Here is a 20,079-nt window from a genome sequence, read left to right as displayed (position 1 = left end):
AACATTTCCCCAGGGAACACTGCTCACTGCCTTTCCACACTGTAATCATTTCCTCAGGGAACACTGCTCACTGCCTATCCAAAGTGTAATCATTTGCCCAAGGAACACTGCTCACCGCCTATCCACACTGTAATCAGTTCCCCAGGGAACGCTGCTCACTGCCTATCCAGACTGTAATCATTTCCCCAGGGAACACTGCTCACTGCCTGTCCACACTGTAATCATTTCCCCAGGGTACACGGCTCTCTGACTGTTCACGCGGTAAACATTTGTCCTGGTAACTCTGCTCACCTCCTATCCACACTGTAATCATTAAACCAGGGAATAATGCTCACTGCCTATCTACACTGTAAACATTTCCCCAGGGAACACTGATCACTGCCTGTCCAAAATATAATCATTGCTCCAGGTAACGCTGTTCACTGCCTATGCACACTGTAATCATTTCCCCAGGGTACACTGCTCACTGCCTATCCACACTGTAATCATTTCCCCAGGGAACACTGCTCACTGCCTATCCACACTGTAATCATTTCCCCAGGGTATACTGCTCACTGCCTATCCACGCGGTAAACATTTGTCCTGGTAACTCTGCTCACCTCCTATCCACACTGTAATCATTACACCAGGGAATAATGCTCACTGCCTATCTACACTGTAATCATTTCCCCAGGGAACACTGCTCACTGCCTAACAATACTGTAATCATTTGCCCAGGTAACGCTGCTCACTGCCTATCCACACTGTAATCATCTCCCCAGGGAACACTGCTGACTGTCTATCCACACTGTAGAAATTTGCCCAGGGAAATCTGCTCACTGCCTAATCACACTATAATCATTTCCCCAGGGAACGCTGCTCACTGCCTATACACAGTGTAATCATTTGCCCAGGTAACGCTGCTCACTGCCTATCCACACTGTAATCATTTCCCCAGATAACGCTGCTCACTGCCTATCCCCACTGTAATCATTTCCCCAGGGAATAATGCTCACTGCCTATCCACACTGTAATTATTTTCTCAGGTAACGCTGCTGACTGCTTATCCAAACTGTAAATATTTCCCCAGGGAACACTGCTCACTGCCTGTCCACACTGTAATCATTTCCCCAGGGAACACTGCTCACGGCCTATCCACACTGTAATCATTTGCCCAGGGAACTCCGCTCACTGCCTATCCACAGTGTAATCATTTCCCCAGGGTACACTGCTCACTGCCTGTCCACACTGTAATCATTTCCCCAGGGAACACTACTCACTGCCTATCCACACTGTAATCATTTCCCCAGGGAACACTGCTCACAGCCTATCCACACTGTAATCATCTCCCCAGGGAACACTGCTGACTGCCTATCCACACTGTAATCATTTCGCCAGGGAACACTGCTCACAGCCTATCCACACTGCAATCATCTCCCCAGGGAACACTGCTGACTGTCTATTCACACTGTAATCATTTGCCCAGGTAAAGCTGCTCTCTGCCTATGCGCACTGTAATCATTTCCCCAGGGAACGCTGCTCACTGCCTGTCCACACTGAAATCATTTTCCCAGGTAACGCTGCTCACTGCCTATCAACACTGTAATCATTTCCCCAGGGAACGCTGCTCACTGCCTATGCACACTGTAATCATTTCCCCAGGGAACGCTGCTCCCTGACTATCCACACTGTAATCATTGCCCCAGGGAACACTGCTCACTGCCTATCCACACTGTAATCATTTGCCCAGGTAACACTGCTCACTGCTTATCCACACTGTAATCATTTCCCCAGGGTACAGTGCTCTCTGCCTATCCACGCGGTAAACATTTGTCCTGGTAACTCTGCTCACCTCCTATTCACACTGTAATCATTACACCAGGGAATAATGCTCACTGCCTATCTACACTGTAAGCATTTCCCCATGGAACACTGATCACTGCCTGTCCAGAATGTAATCAATTCCCCAGGTAACGCATCTCACTGCCTATACACACTGTAGAAATTTGCCCAGGGAAATCTGCTCACTGCCTAATCACACTGTAATCATTTCCCCAGGGAACGCTTCTCACTGCCTATCCAGAATGTAATCATTTCCCCAGGGAACACTGCTCACTGCCTATCCACACTGTAATCATTTCCCCAGGGTACACTGCTCACTGCCTATCCACGTGGTAAACATTTGTCCTGGTAACTCTTCTCACCTCCTATCCACACTGTAATCATTACACCAAGGAATAATGCTCACTGCCTATCTACACTGTAAACATTTCCCCAGGGAACACTGATCACTGCCTATCCACACTGTAATCATTTCCCCAGGGATCGCTGCTCCCTGCCTATCCACACTGTAATCATTGCCCCAGGGAACACCGCTCACTGCCTATCCACACTGTAATCATTTCCCCAGGGTACACTGTTCACTGCCTATCCACGCGGTAAACATTTGTCCCGGTAACTCTGCTCACCTCCTATCCATACTGTAATCATTACACCACGGTATAATGCTCACTTACTATCTACACTGTAAACATTTCCCCAGGGAACACTGCTCACTGCCTATCCTCAGTGTAATCATTTGCCCAGGTAACACTGCTCACTGCCTATCCATACTGTAAACATTTCCCCAGGGATCACTGCTCACTGCCTATCCATACTGGAAACATTTCCCCAGGGATCACTGCTCACTACCTGTCCACAGTGTAATCATTTTCCCAGGAAACGCTGCTCACTGCCTATCCAGACTGTAATAATTTCCCAAGGGAATAATGCTAACTGCCTATCCACAGTGTAGATATTTGCCCAGGGAAATCTGCTCACTGCCGAACCACACTGTAATCATTTCCCCAGGGAACACTGCTCACTGCCTATCCACAATGTAATCATTTCCCCAGGGAACACTGCTCACTGCCTATCCACAGTGTAATCATTTCCCCAGGGAACACTGCTCACTGCCTATCCACACTGTAATCATTTCCACAGGGAACACTGCTCACTGCCTATCCACAGTGTAATCATTTGCCCAGGTAACGCTGCTCACTGCCTATCCACACTGTAATCATTTCCCAAGGGAACACTGTTCACTGCCTATCCCCACTGTAATCATTTCCCCAGGGAGCACTGCTCACTGCCTATCCATACTGTAATCATTTGGCAAGGTAATGCTGCTCACTGCCTATCCACACTATAATCATCTCCCCAGGGAATAATGCTCACTGCCTATCTGCACTGTAATCATTTGCCCAGGTAACTCTGCTCACTGCCTATCCACACTGTAATTATTTCCCCAGGTACCGCTGCTCACTTCCTATCCACACTGTAATCATTTCCCCAGGGAACACTGCTCACTGCCTATCAACACTGTAATCATTTTCCCAGGTAACGCAGCTCACTGCTTATCCAAACTGTAATCATTTCCCCAGGGAACACTGCTCACTGCCTATCCACACTGTCATCATTTTCCCAGGTAACGCTGCTCACTGCTTATCGAAACTGTAAACATTTCCCCAGGGAACACTGCTCACTGCCTTTCCACACTGTAATCATTTCCTCAGGGAACACTGCTCACTGCCTATCCACAGTGTAATCATTTGCCCAAGGAACACTGCTCACCGCCTATCCACACTGTAATCAGTTCCCCAGGGAACGCTGCTCACTGCCTATCCAGACTGTAATCATTTCCCCAGGGAACACTGCTCACTGCCTGTCCACACTGTAATCATTTCCCCAGGGTACACGGCTCTCTGACTGTTCACGCGGTAAACATTTGTCCTGGTAACTCTGCTCACCTCCTATCCACACTGTAATCATTAAACCAGGGAATAATGCTCACTGCCTATCTACACTGTAAACATTTCCCCAGGGAACACTGATCACTGCCTGTCCAAAATATAATCATTGCTCCAGGTAACGCTGTTCACTGCCTATGCACACTGTAATCATTTCCCCAGGGTACACTGCTCACTGCCTATCCACACTGTAATCATTTCCCCAGGGAACACTGCTCACTGCCTATCCACACTGTAATCATTTCCCCAGGGTATACTGCTCACTGCCTATCCACGCGGTAAACATTTGTCCTGGTAACTCTGCTCACCTCCTATCCACACTGTAATCATTACACCAGGGAATAATGCTCACTGCCTATCTACACTGTAAACATTTCCCCAGGGAACACTGATCACTGCCTGTCCAAAATGCAATCATTTCCCCATGGAACACTGCTCACTGCCTATCCACACTGTAATCATTTCCCCAGGGTACACTGCTCACTGCCTATCCACGTGGTAAACATTTGTCCTGGTAACTCTGCTCACCTCCTATCCACACTGTAATCATTACACCAGGGAATAATGCTCACTGCCTATCTACACTGTAAACATTTCCCCAGGGAACACTGCTCACTGACTATCCACACTGTAATCATTTCCCCAGGGATCGCTGCTCCCTGCCTATCCACACTGTAATCATTGCCCCAGGGAACAACGCTCACTGCCTATCCACACTGTAATCATTTCCCCAGGGTACACTGTTCACTGCCTATCCACGCGGTAAACATTTGTCCCGGTAACTCTGCTCACCTCCTATCCATACTGTAATCATTACACCAGGGTATAATGCTCACTTCCTATCTACACGGTAAACATTTCCCCAGGGAACACTGCTCACTGCCTGTCCACAATGTAATCATTTACCCAGGGAACTCTGCTCACTGACTAACCACACTGTAATCATTTGCCCAGGTAACGCTGCTCACTTCCTATCGACACTGTAATCATTTCCCCAGGGAATAATGCTCACTGCCTATCCACACTGTAATTATTTTCCCAGGTAACGCTGCTCACTGCTTATCCAAACTGTAAACATTTCCCCAGGGAACACTGCTCACTGCCTGTCCACACTGTAATCATTTCCCCACGGAACACTGCTTACTGCCTATCCACACTGTAATCATTTGTCCAGGGAACACTGCTCACTGCCTATCCACACTGTAATCATTTCCCCAGGGAACACTGCTCACTGCCTATCCACACTGTAATCATTTCCCCAGGGAACACTGCTCAATGCCTATCCACACTGTAGATATTTGCCCAGGGAAATCTGCTCACTGCCGAACCACACTGTAATCATTTCCCCAGGGAACACTGCTCACTGCCTATCCACAATGTAATCATTTCCTCAGGGAACACTGCTCACTGCCTATCCACAGTGTAATCATTTGTCCAGGTAACGCTGCTCACTGCCTATCCACACTGTAATCATTTCCCAAGGGAACACTGTTCACTGCCTATCCCCACTGTAATCATTTCCCCAGGGAGCACTGCTCACTGCCTATCCATACTGTAATCATTTGGCAAGGTAATGCTGCTCACTGCCTATCCACACTATAATCATCTCCCCAGGGAATAATGCTCACTGCCTATCTGCACTGTAATCATTTGCCCAGGTAACGCTGCTCACTGCCTATCCACACTGCAATGATTTCCCCAGGGAACACTGCTCACTGCCTATCCACACTGTAATCATTTTCCCAGGTAACGCTGCTCACTGCTTATCCAAACTGTAATTATTTCCCGAGGGAACACTGCTCACTGACTATCCACACGGTAATCATTTTCCCAGGTAACGCTGCTCACTGCTTATCCAAACTGTAAACATTTCCCCAGGGAACACTGCTCACTGCCTGTCCACAATGTAATCATTTCCCCAGGGAACACTGCTCACTGCCTATCCACACTGTAATCATTTGCCCAAGGAATACTGCTCACCGCCTATCCACACTGTAATCATTTCCCCAGGGAACGCTGCTCACTGCCTAGCCACACTGTGATCATTTCCCCAGGGAACACTGCTCACTGCCTGTCCACACTGTAATCATTTCCCCAGGGAACACTGCTCACTGCCTGTCCACACTGTAGTCATTTCCCCAGGGAACGCTGCTCACTGCCTAGCCACACTGTAATCATTTCCCCAGGGAACACTGCTCACTGCCTATCCACACTGTAATCATTTCCACAGGGAACACTGTTCACTGCCTATCCCCACTGTAATCATTTCCCCAGGGAGCACTGCTCACTGCCTATCCATACTGTAATCATTTGGCAAGGTAATGCTGCTCACTGCCTATCCACACTATAATCATCTCCCCAGGGAATAATGCTCACTGCCTATCTGCACTGTAATCATTTGCCCAGGTAACGCTGCTCACTGCCTATCCACACTGTAATCATTTCCCCAGTGAACACTGCTCACTGCCTATCCACACTGTAATCATTTTCCCAGGTAACGCTGCTCACTGCTTATCCAAACTGTAATTATTTCCCCAGGGAACACTGCTCACTGACTATCCACACTGTAATCATTTTCCCAGGTAACGCTGCTCACTGCTTATCCAAACTGTAAACATTTCCCCAGGGAACACTGCTCACTGCCTGTCCACACTGTAATCATTTCCCCAGGGAACACTGCTCACTGCCTATCCACACTGTAATCATTTGCCCAAGGAACACTGCTCACCGCCTATCCACACTGTAATCATTTCCCCAGGGAACGCTGCTCACTGCCTAGCCACACTGTAATCATTTCCCCAGGGAACACTGCTCACTGCCTGTCCACACTGTAATCATTTCCCCAGGGTACACTGCTCACTGCCTATCCACGTGGTAAACATTTGTCCTGGTAACTCTTCTCACCTCCTATCCACACTGTAATCATTACACCAGGGAATAATGCTCACTGCCTATCTACACTGTAAACATTTCCCCAGGGAACACTGATCACTGCCTATCCACACTGTAATCATTTCCCCAGGGATCGCTGCTCCCTGCCTATCCACACTGTAATCATTGCCCCAGGGAACACCGCTCACTGCCTATCCACACTGTAATCATTTCCCCAGGGTACACTGTTCACTGCCTATCCACGCGGTAAACATTTGTCCCGGTAACTCTGCTCACCTCCTATCCATACTGTAATCATTACACCACGGTATAATGCTCACTTACTATCTACACTGTAAACATTTCCCCAGGGAACACTGCTCACTGCCTATCCTCAGTGTAATCATTTGCCCAGGTAACACTGCTCACTGCCTATCCATACTGTAAACATTTCCCCAGGGATCACTGCTCACTGCCTATCCATACTGGAAACATTTCCCCAGGGATCACTGCTCACTACCTGTCCACAGTGTAATCATTTTCCCAGGAAACGCTGCTCACTGCCTATCCAGACTGTAATAATTTCCCAAGGGAATAATGCTAACTGCCTATCCACAGTGTAGATATTTGCCCAGGGAAATCTGCTCACTGCCGAACCACACTGTAATCATTTCCCCAGGGAACACTGCTCACTGCCTATCCACAATGTAATCATTTCCCCAGGGAACACTGCTCACTGCCTATCCACAGTGTAATCATTTCCCCAGGGAACACTGCTCACTGCCTATCCACACTGTAATCATTTCCACAGGGAACACTGCTCACTGCCTATCCACAGTGTAATCATTTGCCCAGGTAACGCTGCTCACTGCCTATCCACACTGTAATCATTTCCCAAGGGAACACTGTTCACTGCCTATCCCCACTGTAATCATTTCCCCAGGGAGCACTGCTCACTGCCTATCCATACTGTAATCATTTCCCCAGGGAATAATGCTCACTGCCTATCTGCACTGTAATCATTTGCCCAGGTAACTCTGCTCACTGCCTATCCACACTGTAATTATCTCCCCAGGGAATAATGCTCACTGCCTATCTGCACTGTAATCATTTGCCCAGGTAACTCTGCTCACTGCCTATCCACACTGTAATTATTTCCCCAGGTACCGCTGCTCACTTCCTATCCACACTGTAATCATTTCCCCAGGGAACACTGCTCACTGCCTATCAACACTGTAATCATTTTCCCAGGTAACGCTGCTCACTGCTTATCCAAACTGTAATCATTTCCCCAGGGAACACTGCTCACTGCCTATCCACACTGTCATCATTTTCCCAGGTAACGCTGCTCACTGCTTATCGAAACTGTAAACATTTCCCCAGGGAACACTGCTCACTGCCTTTCCACACTGTAATCATTTCCCCAGGGTACACGGCTCTCTGACTGTTCACGCGGTAAACATTTGTCCTGGTAACTCTGCTCACCTCCTATCCACACTGTAATCATTAAACCAGGGAATAATGCTCACTGCCTATCTACACTGTAAACATTTCCCCAGGGAACACTGATGACTGCCTGTCCAAAATGTAATCATTGCTCCAGGTAACGCTGCTCACTGCCTATGCACACTGTAATCATTTCCCCAGGGTACACTGCTCACTGCCTATCCACACTGTAATCATTTCCCCAGGGAACACTGCTCACTGCCTATCCACACTGTAATCATTTCCCCAGGGTATACTGCTCACTGCCTATCCACGCGGTAAACATTTGTCCTGGTAACTCTGCTCACCTCCTATCCACACTGTAATCATTACACCAGGGAATAATGCTCACTGCCTATCTACACTGTAAACATTTCCCCAGGGAACACTGATCACTGCCTGTCCAAAATGCAATCATTTCCCCATGGAACACTGCTCACTGCCTATCCACACTGTAATCATTTCCCCAGGGTACACTGCTCACTGCCTATCCACGTGGTAAACATTTGTCCTGGTAACTCTGCTCACCTCCTATCCACACTGTAATCATTACACCAGGGAATAATGCTCACTGCCTATCTACACTGTAAACATTTCCCCAGGGAACACTGATCACTGCCTATCCACAATGTAATCATTTCCCCAGGGAACACTGCTCACTGACTATCCACACTGTAATCATTTCCCCAGGGATCGCTGCTCCCTGCCTATCCACACTGTAATCATTGCCCCAGGGAACAACGCTCACTGCCTATCCACACTGTAATCATTTCCCCAGGGTACACTGTTCACTGCCTATCCACGCGGTAAACATTTGTCCCGGTAACTCTGCTCACCTCCTATCCATACTGTAATCATTACACCAGGGTATAATGCTCACTTCCTATCTACACGGTAAACATTTCCCCAGGGAACACTGCTCACTGCCTGTCCACAATGTAATCCTTTACCCAGGGAACTCTGCTCACTGACTAACCACACTGTAATCATTTGCCCAGGTAACGCTGCTCACTTCCTATCGACACTGTAATCATTTCCCCAGGGAATAATGCTCACTGCCTATCCACACTGTAATTATTTTCCCAGGTAACGCTGCTCACTGCTTATCCAAACTGTAAACATTTCCCCAGGGAACACTGCTCACTGCCTGTCCACACTGTAATCATTTCCCCACGGAACACTGCTTACTGCCTATCCACACTGTAATCATTTGTCCAGGGAACACTGCTCACTGCCTATCCACACTGTAATCATTTCCCCAGGGAACACTGCTCACTGCCTATCCACACTGTAATCATTTCCCCAGGGAACACTGCTCACTGCCTATCCACACTGTAGATATTTGCCCAGGGAAATCTGCTCACTGCCGAACCACACTGTAATCATTTCCCCAGGGAACACTGCTCACTGCCTATCCACAATGTAATCATTTCCTCAGGGAACACTGCTCACTGCCTATCCACAGTGTAATCATTTGTCCAGGTAACGCTGCTCACTGCCTATCCACACTGTAATCATTTCCCAAGGGAACACTGTTCACTGCCTATCCCCACTGTAATCATTTCCCCAGGAAGCACTGCTCACTGCCTATCCATACTGTAATCATTTGGCAAGGTAATGCTGCTCACTGCCTATCCACACTATAATCATCTCCCCAGGGAATAATGCTCACTGCCTATCTGCACTGTAATCATTTGCCCAGGTAACGCTGCTCACTGCCTATCCACACTGCAATGATTTCCCCAGGGAACACTGCTCACTGCCTATCCACACTGTAATCATTTTCCCAGGTAACGCTGCTCACTGCTTATCCAAACTGTAATTATTTCCCGAGGGAACACTGCTCACTGACTATCCACACGGTAATCATTTTCCCAGGTAACGCTGCTCACTGCTTATCCAAACTGTAAACATTTCCCCAGGGAACACTGCTCACTGCCTGTCCACAATGTAATCATTTCCCCAGGGAACACTGCTCACTGCCTATCCACACTGTAATCATTTGCCCAAGGAATACTGCTCACCGCCTATCCACACTGTAATCATTTCCCCAGGGAACGCTGCTCACTGCCTAGCCACACTGTAATCATTTCCCCAGGGAACACTGCTCACTGCCTGTCCACACTGTAATCATTTCCCCAGGGAACACTGCTCACTGCCTGTCCACACTGTAGTCATTTCCCCAGGGAACGCTGCTCACTGCCTAGCCACACTGTAATCATTTCCCCAGGGAACACTGCTCACTGCCTATCCACACTGTAATCATTTCCACAGGGAACACTGTTCACTGCCTATCCCCACTGTAATCATTTCCCCAGGGAGCACTGCTCACTGCCTATCCATACTGTAATCATTTGGCAAGGTAATGCTGCTCACTGCCTATCCACACTATAATCATCTCCCCAGGGAATAATGCTCACTGCCTATCTGCACTGTAATCATTTGCCCAGGTAACGCTGCTCACTGCCTATCCACACTGTAATCATTTCCCCAGTGAACACTGCTCACTGCCTATCCACACTGTAATCATTTTCCCAGGTAACGCTGCTCACTGCTTATCCAAACTGTAATTATTTCCCCAGGGAACACTGCTCACTGACTATCCACACTGTAATCATTTTCCCAGGTAACGCTGCTCACTGCTTATCCAAACTGTAAACATTTCCCCAGGGAACACTGCTCACTGCCTGTCCACACTGTAATCATTTCCCCAGGGAACACTGCTCACTGCCTATCCACACTGTAATCATTTGCCCAAGGAACACTGCTCACCGCCTATCCACACTGTAATCATTTCCCCAGGGAACGCTGCTCACTGCCTAGCCACACTGTAATCATTTCCCCAGGGAACACTGCTCACTGCCTGTCCACACTGTAATCATTTCCCCAGGGAACACTGCTCACTGCCTGTCCACACTGTAATCATTTCCCCAGGGAACACTGCTCACTGCCTATCCACACTGTAATCATTTCCACAGGGAATAATGCTCACTGCCTATCCACACTGTGAAAATTCGCCCAGGGAATACTGCGCACTGACTATCCACACTGTAATCATTTCCACAGGGAATAATGTTCACTGCCTATCCACACTGTAATCATTTCCCCAGGGAATAATGCTCACTGTCTATCCACACTGTAAAAATTTGCCCAGGGAATACTGCTCACTGCCTATCCACATTGTAATCACTTCCCCAGGTAACACTGCTCACTGCCTATCCTCACTGTAATCATTTCCACAGGGAATAATGCTCACTGCCTATCCACACTGTAAAAATTTGCCCAGGGAATACTGCTCACTTCCTATCCACACTGTTATCATTTGCCCAGGTAACGCTGCTCACTTCCTATACACACTGTAAACATTTCCCCAGGGAACACTGCTCACTGCCTGTCCACACTGTAATCATTTTCCTAGGTATCGCTGCTCACTGCCTATCCAAACTGTAATCATTTTCCCAGGGAAATCTGCTCACTGCCTATCCACACTGCAAACATTTCCACAGGGAACACTGCTCACTGCCTGTCCACACTGTAATCATTTTCCACAGGGAACACTGCTCACTGCCTATCCAAACTGTAATCATTTGCCCAGGTAATGCTGCTCACTGCCTATCCACACTGTAATCATTTGCCCAGGTAACGCTTCTCACTGCCTATCCACACTGTAATCATTTGCCCAGGTAACGCTGCTCACTGCCTATCCACACTATAATCCTTTCCTCAGGGAACACTGCTCACTGCCTATCCAAACTGGAAAAATTTGCCCAGGGAATACTGCTGACTGCCTGTCCACACTGTAATCATTTTCCCAGGTAACGCTGCTCACTGCCTATCCACACTGTAAAAATTTGCCCAGGGAATACTGCTCACTGCCTAACCACAATGTAATCATTTCCTTTGGGAACACTGCTCACTGCCTATCCACACTGAAATCGTTTTCCCACGTAACGCTGCTGGCTACCTATCCACACTGTAATCATTTGCCCAGGTAACGCATCTCACTGCCTATCCACACTGTAGAGATTTGCCCAGGGAAATCTGCTCACTGCCTAACCACACTGTAATCATTTCCCCAGGGAACACTGCTCACTGCCTATCCAGAATGTAATCATTTTCCAAGGTAACGCTGCTCACTGCCTATCCACACTGTAATCATTTCCCCAGGGAATAATGCTCACTGCCTATCCACTCTGTTATCATTTGTCCAGGTAACGCTGCTCACTGCCTAGCCACACTGTAATCATTTGCCCAGGTAACGCTGTTCACTGCCTATCCACACTGTAATGATTTCCCCAGGGAATAATGCTCACTGCCTATCCACACTGTATACATTTCCCCAGGGATCACTGCTCACTACCTGTCCACACTGTAATCATTTTCCCAGGAAACGCTGCTCACTGCCTATCCACACTGTAATCATTTCCCAAGGGAATAATGCTCACTGCCTATACATACTGTAATGATTTGCCCAGGGAACACTGCTCACTGCCTATCCACAGTGTAATCATTTCCCCAGGGAACACTGCTCACTGCCTTTCCACACTGTAATCATTTGCCCAGGGAACACTGCTCACTGCCTATCCACACTGTAATCATTTCCCCAGGGTACACGGCTCTCTGACTATCCACGCGGTAAACATTTGTCCTGGTAACTCTGCTCACCTCCTATCCACACTGTAATCATTAAACCAGGGAATAATGCTCACTGCCTATCTACACTGTAAACATTTCCCCAGGGAACACTGATCACTGCCTGTCCAAAATGTAATCATTTCCCCAGGTAACGCTGCTCACTGCCTATGCACACTGTAATCATTTCCCCAGGGTACACTGCTCACTGCCTATCCACACTGTAATCATTTCCCCAGGGAACACTGCTCACTGCCTATCCACACTGTAATCATTTCCCCAGGGTATACTGCTCACTGCCTATCCACGCGGTAAACATTTGTCCTGGTAACTCTGCTCACCTCCTATCCACACTGTAATCATTACACCAGGGAATAATGCTCACTGCCTATCTACACTGTAAACATTTCCCCAGGGAACACTGATCACTGCCTATCCACAATGTAATCATTTCCCCAGGGAACACTGCTCACTGACTATCCACACTGTAATCATTTCCCCAGGGATCGCTGCTCCCTGCCTATCCACACTGTAATCATTGCCCCAGGGAACAACGCTCACTGCCTATCCACACTGTAATCATTTCCCCAGGGTACACTGTTCACTGCCTATCCACGCGGTAAACATTTGTCCCGGTAACTCTGCTCACCTCCTATCCATACTGTAATCATTACACCAGGGTATAATGCTCACTTCCTATCTACACGGTAAACATTTCCCCAGGGAACACTGCTCACTGCCTGTCCACAATGTAATCATTTACCCAAGGAACTCTGCTCACTGACTAACCACACTGTAATCATTTGCCCAGGTAACGCTGCTCACTTCCTATCGACACTGTAATCATTTCCCCAGGGAATAATGCTCACTGCCTATCCACACTGTAATTATTTTCCCAGGTAACGCTGCTCACTGCTTATCCAAACTGTAAACATTTCCCCAGGGAACACTGCTCACTGACTGTCCACACTGTAATCATTTCCCCACGGAACACTGCTTACTGCCTATCCACACTGTAATCATTTGTCCAGGGAACACTGCTCACTGCCTATCCACACTGTAATCATTTCCCCAGGGAACACTGCTCACTGCCTATCCACACTGTAATCATTTCCCCAGGGAACACTGCTCACTGCCTATCCACACTGTAGATATTTGCCCAGGGAAATCTGCTCACTGCCGAACCACACTGTAATCATTTCCCCAGGGAACACTGCTCACTGCCTATCCACAATGTAATCATTTCCCCAGGGAACACTGCTCACTGCCTATCCACACTGTAATCATTTGTCCAGGTAACGCTGCTCACTGCCAATCCACACTGTAATCATTTCCCAAGGGAACACTGTTCACTGCCTATCCCCACTGTAATCATTTCCCCAGGGAGCACTGCTCACTGCCTATCCATACTGTAATCATTTGGCAAGGTAATGCTGCTCACTGCCTATCCACACTATAATCATCTCCCCAGGGTATAATGCTCACTGCCTATCTGCACTGTAATCATTTGCCCAGGTAACGCTGCTCACTGCCTATCCACACTGTAATGATTTCCCCAGGGAACACTGCTCACTGCCTATCCACACTGTAATCATTTTCCCAGGTAACGCTGCTCACTGCTTATCCAAACTGTAATTATTTCCCGAGGGAACACTGCTCACTGACTATCCACACGGTAATCATTTTCCCAGGTAACGCTGCTCACTGCTTATCCAAACTGTAAACATTTCCCCAGGGAACACTGCTCACTGCCTGTCCACAATGTAATCATTTCCCCAGGGAACACTGCTCACTGCCTATCCACACTGTAATCATTTGCCCAAGGAATACTGCTCACCGCCTATCCACACTGTAATCATTTCCCCAGGGATCGCTGCTCACTGCCTAGCCACACTGTAATCATTTCCCCAGGGAACACTGCTCACTGCCTGTCCACACTGTAATCATTTCCCCAGGGAACACTGCTCACTGCCTGTCCACACTGTAATCATTTCCCCAGGGAACGCTGCTCACTGCCTATCCACGCGGTAAACATTTGTCCTGGTAACTCTGCTCACCTCCTATCCACACTGTAATCATTTCCCCAGGGTATACTGCTCACTGCCTATCCACGCGGTAAACATTTGTCCTGGTAACTCTGCTCACCTCCTATCCACACTGTAATCATTACACCAGGGAATAATGCTCACTGCCTATCTACACTGTAAACATTTCCCCAGGGAACACTGATCACTGCCTGTCCAAAATGCAATCATTTCCCCATGGAACACTGCTCACTGCCTATCCACACTGTAATCATTTCCCCAGGGTACACTGCTCACTGCCTATCCACGTGGTAAACATTTGTCCTGGTAACTCTGCTCACCTCCTATCCACACTGTAATCATTACACCAGGGAATAATGCTCACTGCCTATCTACACTGTAAACATTTCCCCAGGGAACACTGATCACTGCCTATCCACAATGTAATCATTTCCCCAGGGAACACTGCTCACTGACTATCCACACTGTAATCATTTCCCCAGGGATCGCTGCTCCCTGCCTATCCACACTGTAATCATTGCCCCAGGGAACAACGCTCACTGCCTATCCACACTGTAATCATTTCCCCAGGGTACACTGTTCACTGCCTTTCCACGCGGTAAACATTTGTCCCGGTAACTCTGCTCACCTCCTATCCATACTGTAATCATTACACCAGGGTATAATGCTCACTTCCTATCTACACGGTAAACATTTCCCCAGGGAACACTGCTCACTGCCTGTCCACAATGTAATCATTTACCCAGGGAACTCTGCTCACTGACTAACCACACTGTAATCATTTGCCCAGGTAACGCTGCTCACTTCCTATCGACACTGTAATCATTTCCCCAGGGAATAATGCTCATTGCCTATCCACACTGTAATTATTTTCCCAGGTAACGCTGCTCACTGCTTATCCAAACTGTAAACATTTCCCCAGGGAACACTGCTCACTGACTGTCCACACTGTAATCATTTCCCCACGGAACACTGCTTACTGCCTATCCACACTGTAATCATTTGTCCAGGGAACACTGCTCACTGCCTATCCACACTGTAATCATTTCCCCAGGGAACACTGCTCACTGCCTATCCACACTGTAATCATTTCCCCAGGGAACACTGCTCACTGCCTATCCACACTGTAGATATTTGCCCAGGGAAATCTGCTCACTGCCGAACCACACTGTAATCATTTCCCCAGGGAACACTGCTCACTGCCTATCCACAATGTAATCATTTCCCCAGGGAACACTGCTCACTGCCTATCCACACTGTAATCATTTGTCCAGGTAACGCTGCTCACTGCCAATCCACACTGTAATCATTTCCCAAGGGAACACTGTTCACTGCCTATCCCCACTGTAATCATTTCCCCAGGGAGCACTGCTCACTGCCTATCCATACTGTAATCATTTGGCAAGGTAATGCTGCTCACTGCCTATCCACACTATAATCATCTCCCCAGGGAATAATGCTCACTGCCTATCTGCACTGTAATCATTTGCCCAGGTAACGCTGCTCACTGCCTATCCACACTGTAATTATTTCCCCAGGGAACACTGCTCACTGCCTATCCACACTGTAATCATTTTCCCAGGTAACGCTGCTCACTGCTTATCCAAACTGTAATTATTTCCCGAGGGAACACTGCTCACTGACTATCCACACGGTAATCATTTTCCCAGGTAACGCTGCTCACTGCTTATCCAAACTGTAAACATTTCCCCAGGGAACACTGCTCACTGCCTGTCCACAATGTAATCATTTCCCCAGGGAACAATGCTCACTGCCTATCCACACTGTAATCATTTGCCCAAGGAATACTGCTCACCGCCTATCCACACTGTAATCATTTCCCCAGGGATCGCTGCTCACTGCCTAGCCACACTGTAATCATTTCCCCAGGGAACACTGCTCACTGCCTGTCCACACTGTAATCATTTCCCCAGGGAACACTGCTCACTGCCTGTCCACACTGTAATCATTTCCCCAGGGAACGCTGCTCACTGCCTAGCCACACTGTAATCATTTCCCCAGGGAACACTGCTCACTGCCTGTCCACACTGTAATCATTTCCCCAGGGAACACTGCTCACTGCCTATCCACACTGTAATCATTTGCCCAAGGAACACTGCTCACCGCCTATCCACACTGTAATCATTTCCCCAGGGAACGCTGCTCACTGCCTAGCCACACTGTAATCATTTCCCCAGGGAACACTGCTCACTGCCTGTCCACACTGTAATCATTTCCCCAGGGAACACTGCTCACTGCCTGTCCACACTGTAATCATTTCCCCAGGGAACACTGCTCACTGCCTATCCACACTGTAATCATTTCCCCAGGGAATAATGCTCACTGTCTATCCACACTGTAAAAATTTGCCCAGGGAATACTGCTCACTGCCTATCCACATTGTAATCACTTCCCCAGGTAACACTGCTCACTGCCTATCCTCACTGTAATCATTTCCACAGGGAATAATGCTCACTGCCTATCCACACTGTAAAAATTTGCCCAGGGAATACTGCTCACTTCCTATCCACACTGTAATAATTTCCCCAGGTAACACTGCTCACTGCCTATTCACACTGTAAACATTTCCCCAGGGAACACTGCTCACTGCCTGTCCACACTGTAATCATTTTCCTAGGTATCGCTGCTCACTGCCTATCCAAACTGTAATCATTTTCCCAGGGAAATCTGCTCACTGCCTATCCACACTGCAAACATTTTCACAGGGAACACTGCTCACTGCCTGTCCACACTGTAATCATTTTCCACAGGGAACACTGCTCACTGCCTATCCAAACTGTAATCATTTGCCCAGGTAATGCTGCTCACTGCCTATCCACACTGTAATCATTTGCCCAGGTAACGCTTCTCACTGCCTATCCACACTGTAATCATTTGCCCAGGTAACGCTGCTCACTGCCTATCCACACTATAATCCTTTCCTCAGGGAACACTGCTCACTGCCTATCCAAACTGGAAAAATTTGCCCAGGGAATACTGCTGACTGCCTGTCCACACTGTAATCATTTTCCCAGGTAACGCTGCTCACTGCCTATCCACACTGTAAAAATTTGCCCAGGGAATACTGCTCACTGCCTAACCACAATGTAATCATTTCCTTTGGGAACACTGCTCACTGCCTATCCACACTGAAATCATTTTCCCACGTAACGCTGCTGGCTACCTATCCACACTGTAATCATTTGCCCAGGTAACGCATCTCACTGCCTATCCACACTGTAGAGATTTGCCCAGGGAAATCTGCTCACTGCCTAACCACACTGTAATCATTTCCCCAGGGAACACTGCTCACTGCCTATCCAGAATGTAATCATTTTCCCAGGTAACGCTGCTCACTGCCTATCCGCACTGTACTCATTTCCCCAGGGAATAATGCTCACTGCCTATCCACTCTGTTATCATTTGTCCAGGTAACGCTGCTCACTGCCTAGCCACACTGTAATCATTTGCCCAGGTAACGCTGTTCACTGCCTATCCACACTGTAATGATTTCCCCAGGGAATAATGCTCACTGCCTATCCACACTGTATACATTTCCCCAGGGATCACTGCTCACTACCTGTCCACACTGTAATCATTTTCCCAGGAAACGCTGCTCACTGCCTATCCACACTGTAATCATTTCCCAAGGGAATAATGCTCACTGCCTATACATACTGTAATGATTTGCCCAGGGAACACTGCTCACTGCCTATCCACAGTGTAATCATTTCCCCAGGGAACACTGCTCACTGCCTTTCCACACTGTAATCATTTGCCCAGGGAACACTGCTCACTGCCTATCCACACTGTAATCATTTGCCCAGGGAACACTGCTCACTGCATATCCCCACTGTAATCATTTTCCCAGGGAACACTGCTGACTGCCTATCCACAGTGTAATCATTTGCCCAGGTCACCCTTTGTCACCCATGCTCCAAATAACTTAATGTTGGCTCTTGAACAACAGGATCACAAGCTCAAATAACTGTAACCCAACTGCATCAGTACAATCCACCCAACCCATCCCTACATTCTCAATATTTTAGCACTAGACTTTCTTTGCAAGTTAATTCAGTGTTGAAACAATTCTGATTTTTGTTTTGATGAGGCATTGATTGAGCTCTCTCAGCTGAATAGGTTGCAACTAATCTGGGAGGATTATTTGAGATATGTCTGTATTTAATAAATGACAAGTTTTAAATTTTTTACTGTATGAACTACATGCCTTTATTCAAAACAAAATACATTTCCATTATTTGAACAGTAAATTATGGGACCTCTCCATGTAAATTTAATAATGATACATCCATTAAAGCAGATTTTGTTTTGCTCTGGGCATACCGATTTCAAACAAATCTGAGTTCTCTCCTAAACTGAATGAAAAATATTCTTGCATTTTTCCTTCGATTAATCCTTAATCTCATGCAAGGGAACCTACTGTATGCTTTCAGTAAAAAACAAAATGAAGTGAGAATTTAGAGCTAAGGAAAGGTTTGATTAAAATAATTCTAAATGCAGATTCAGATCTGTGCAGAATAAACTGTTAGCAAAACTTACCTCTGATACTCCTGAAACTTTGGACCAGAGTTCCCTCGGGTTCAGTGGAATCCTTAGCTTCTGATGAGCTGAGTTGTCGATAGATTTTTCTCATGTAGGGATGAAGTTTAGTACGCTGTGGAAATGTAAGTGTATTTATATGTAACATCTCCAGAATGGCCTTACTAAATGGCTGCTGTATTCCATGACTATCTGCGTAGTAATATGTTAGCTCTGATGCCAAGAAGCAGATGAGCAGGCAAGATGTGAAAAGAAAGCTGAATTTTCCCATTGAAACTTTTGTCTCCCAAGATATTTCTTCTTTGCAACACACCCTCAACTGAATTGTTGTGTGTGCTCTGAGCCTCGTAGTACAAGGGGGAGTGATAATGAACTCCAGCCAGGAAGCTGATGTTAATTAATTGCAAATTCTTGAAGCACTTGGCAGATTTTGAAACTCATTAGTAGCACTAAGAAACAGCAGGAAATCAGCAGTTAACCCACTGGGGACCAAGAATAAATTTGGATTGCAATAAAACATAGCAGTTAGAGAGGGACAAACAAAAAGATTTACCCCCAGCTGACTGATTACAACTTTACAATTCAGCTCTCACTATTATTTTCTTCATTCATTGGTGTTTCCTGGGTGATATACCATCCAGGGCAAAAGCAAGCTAGCAACCCATACCATCCATATAAATATATAACCATATAACAATTACAGCACGGAAACAGGCCAT

The 20,079-nt window shown here is 47.3% G+C and overlaps 1 protein-coding gene across 1 annotated transcript in view; it reads right to left on the bottom strand.

The window, feature by feature from the left end:
- The window catches only part of LOC140714083 (bone morphogenetic protein 4), a 270,592-nt gene extending 250,913 nt beyond the window's left edge, over positions 1-19,679 (bottom strand). Inside the window, exon 1 of the mRNA XM_073024811.1 lies at positions 19,361-19,679. Coding sequence (XP_072880912.1) covers positions 19,361-19,631 — 271 coding nt within the window. The 5' untranslated portion in view covers positions 19,632-19,679. The remainder of the gene's footprint in view (positions 1-19,360) is intronic.
- Between the last annotated feature and the right edge of the window lie 400 nt (positions 19,680-20,079).

This window comes from Hemitrygon akajei, chromosome 2 (assembly GCF_048418815.1).
Source record: "Hemitrygon akajei chromosome 2, sHemAka1.3, whole genome shotgun sequence".
In the NCBI taxonomy this organism is placed as follows: domain Eukaryota; kingdom Metazoa; phylum Chordata; class Chondrichthyes; order Myliobatiformes; family Dasyatidae; genus Hemitrygon; species Hemitrygon akajei.
This window is presented reverse-complemented; position numbering and strand designations above follow the sequence as displayed.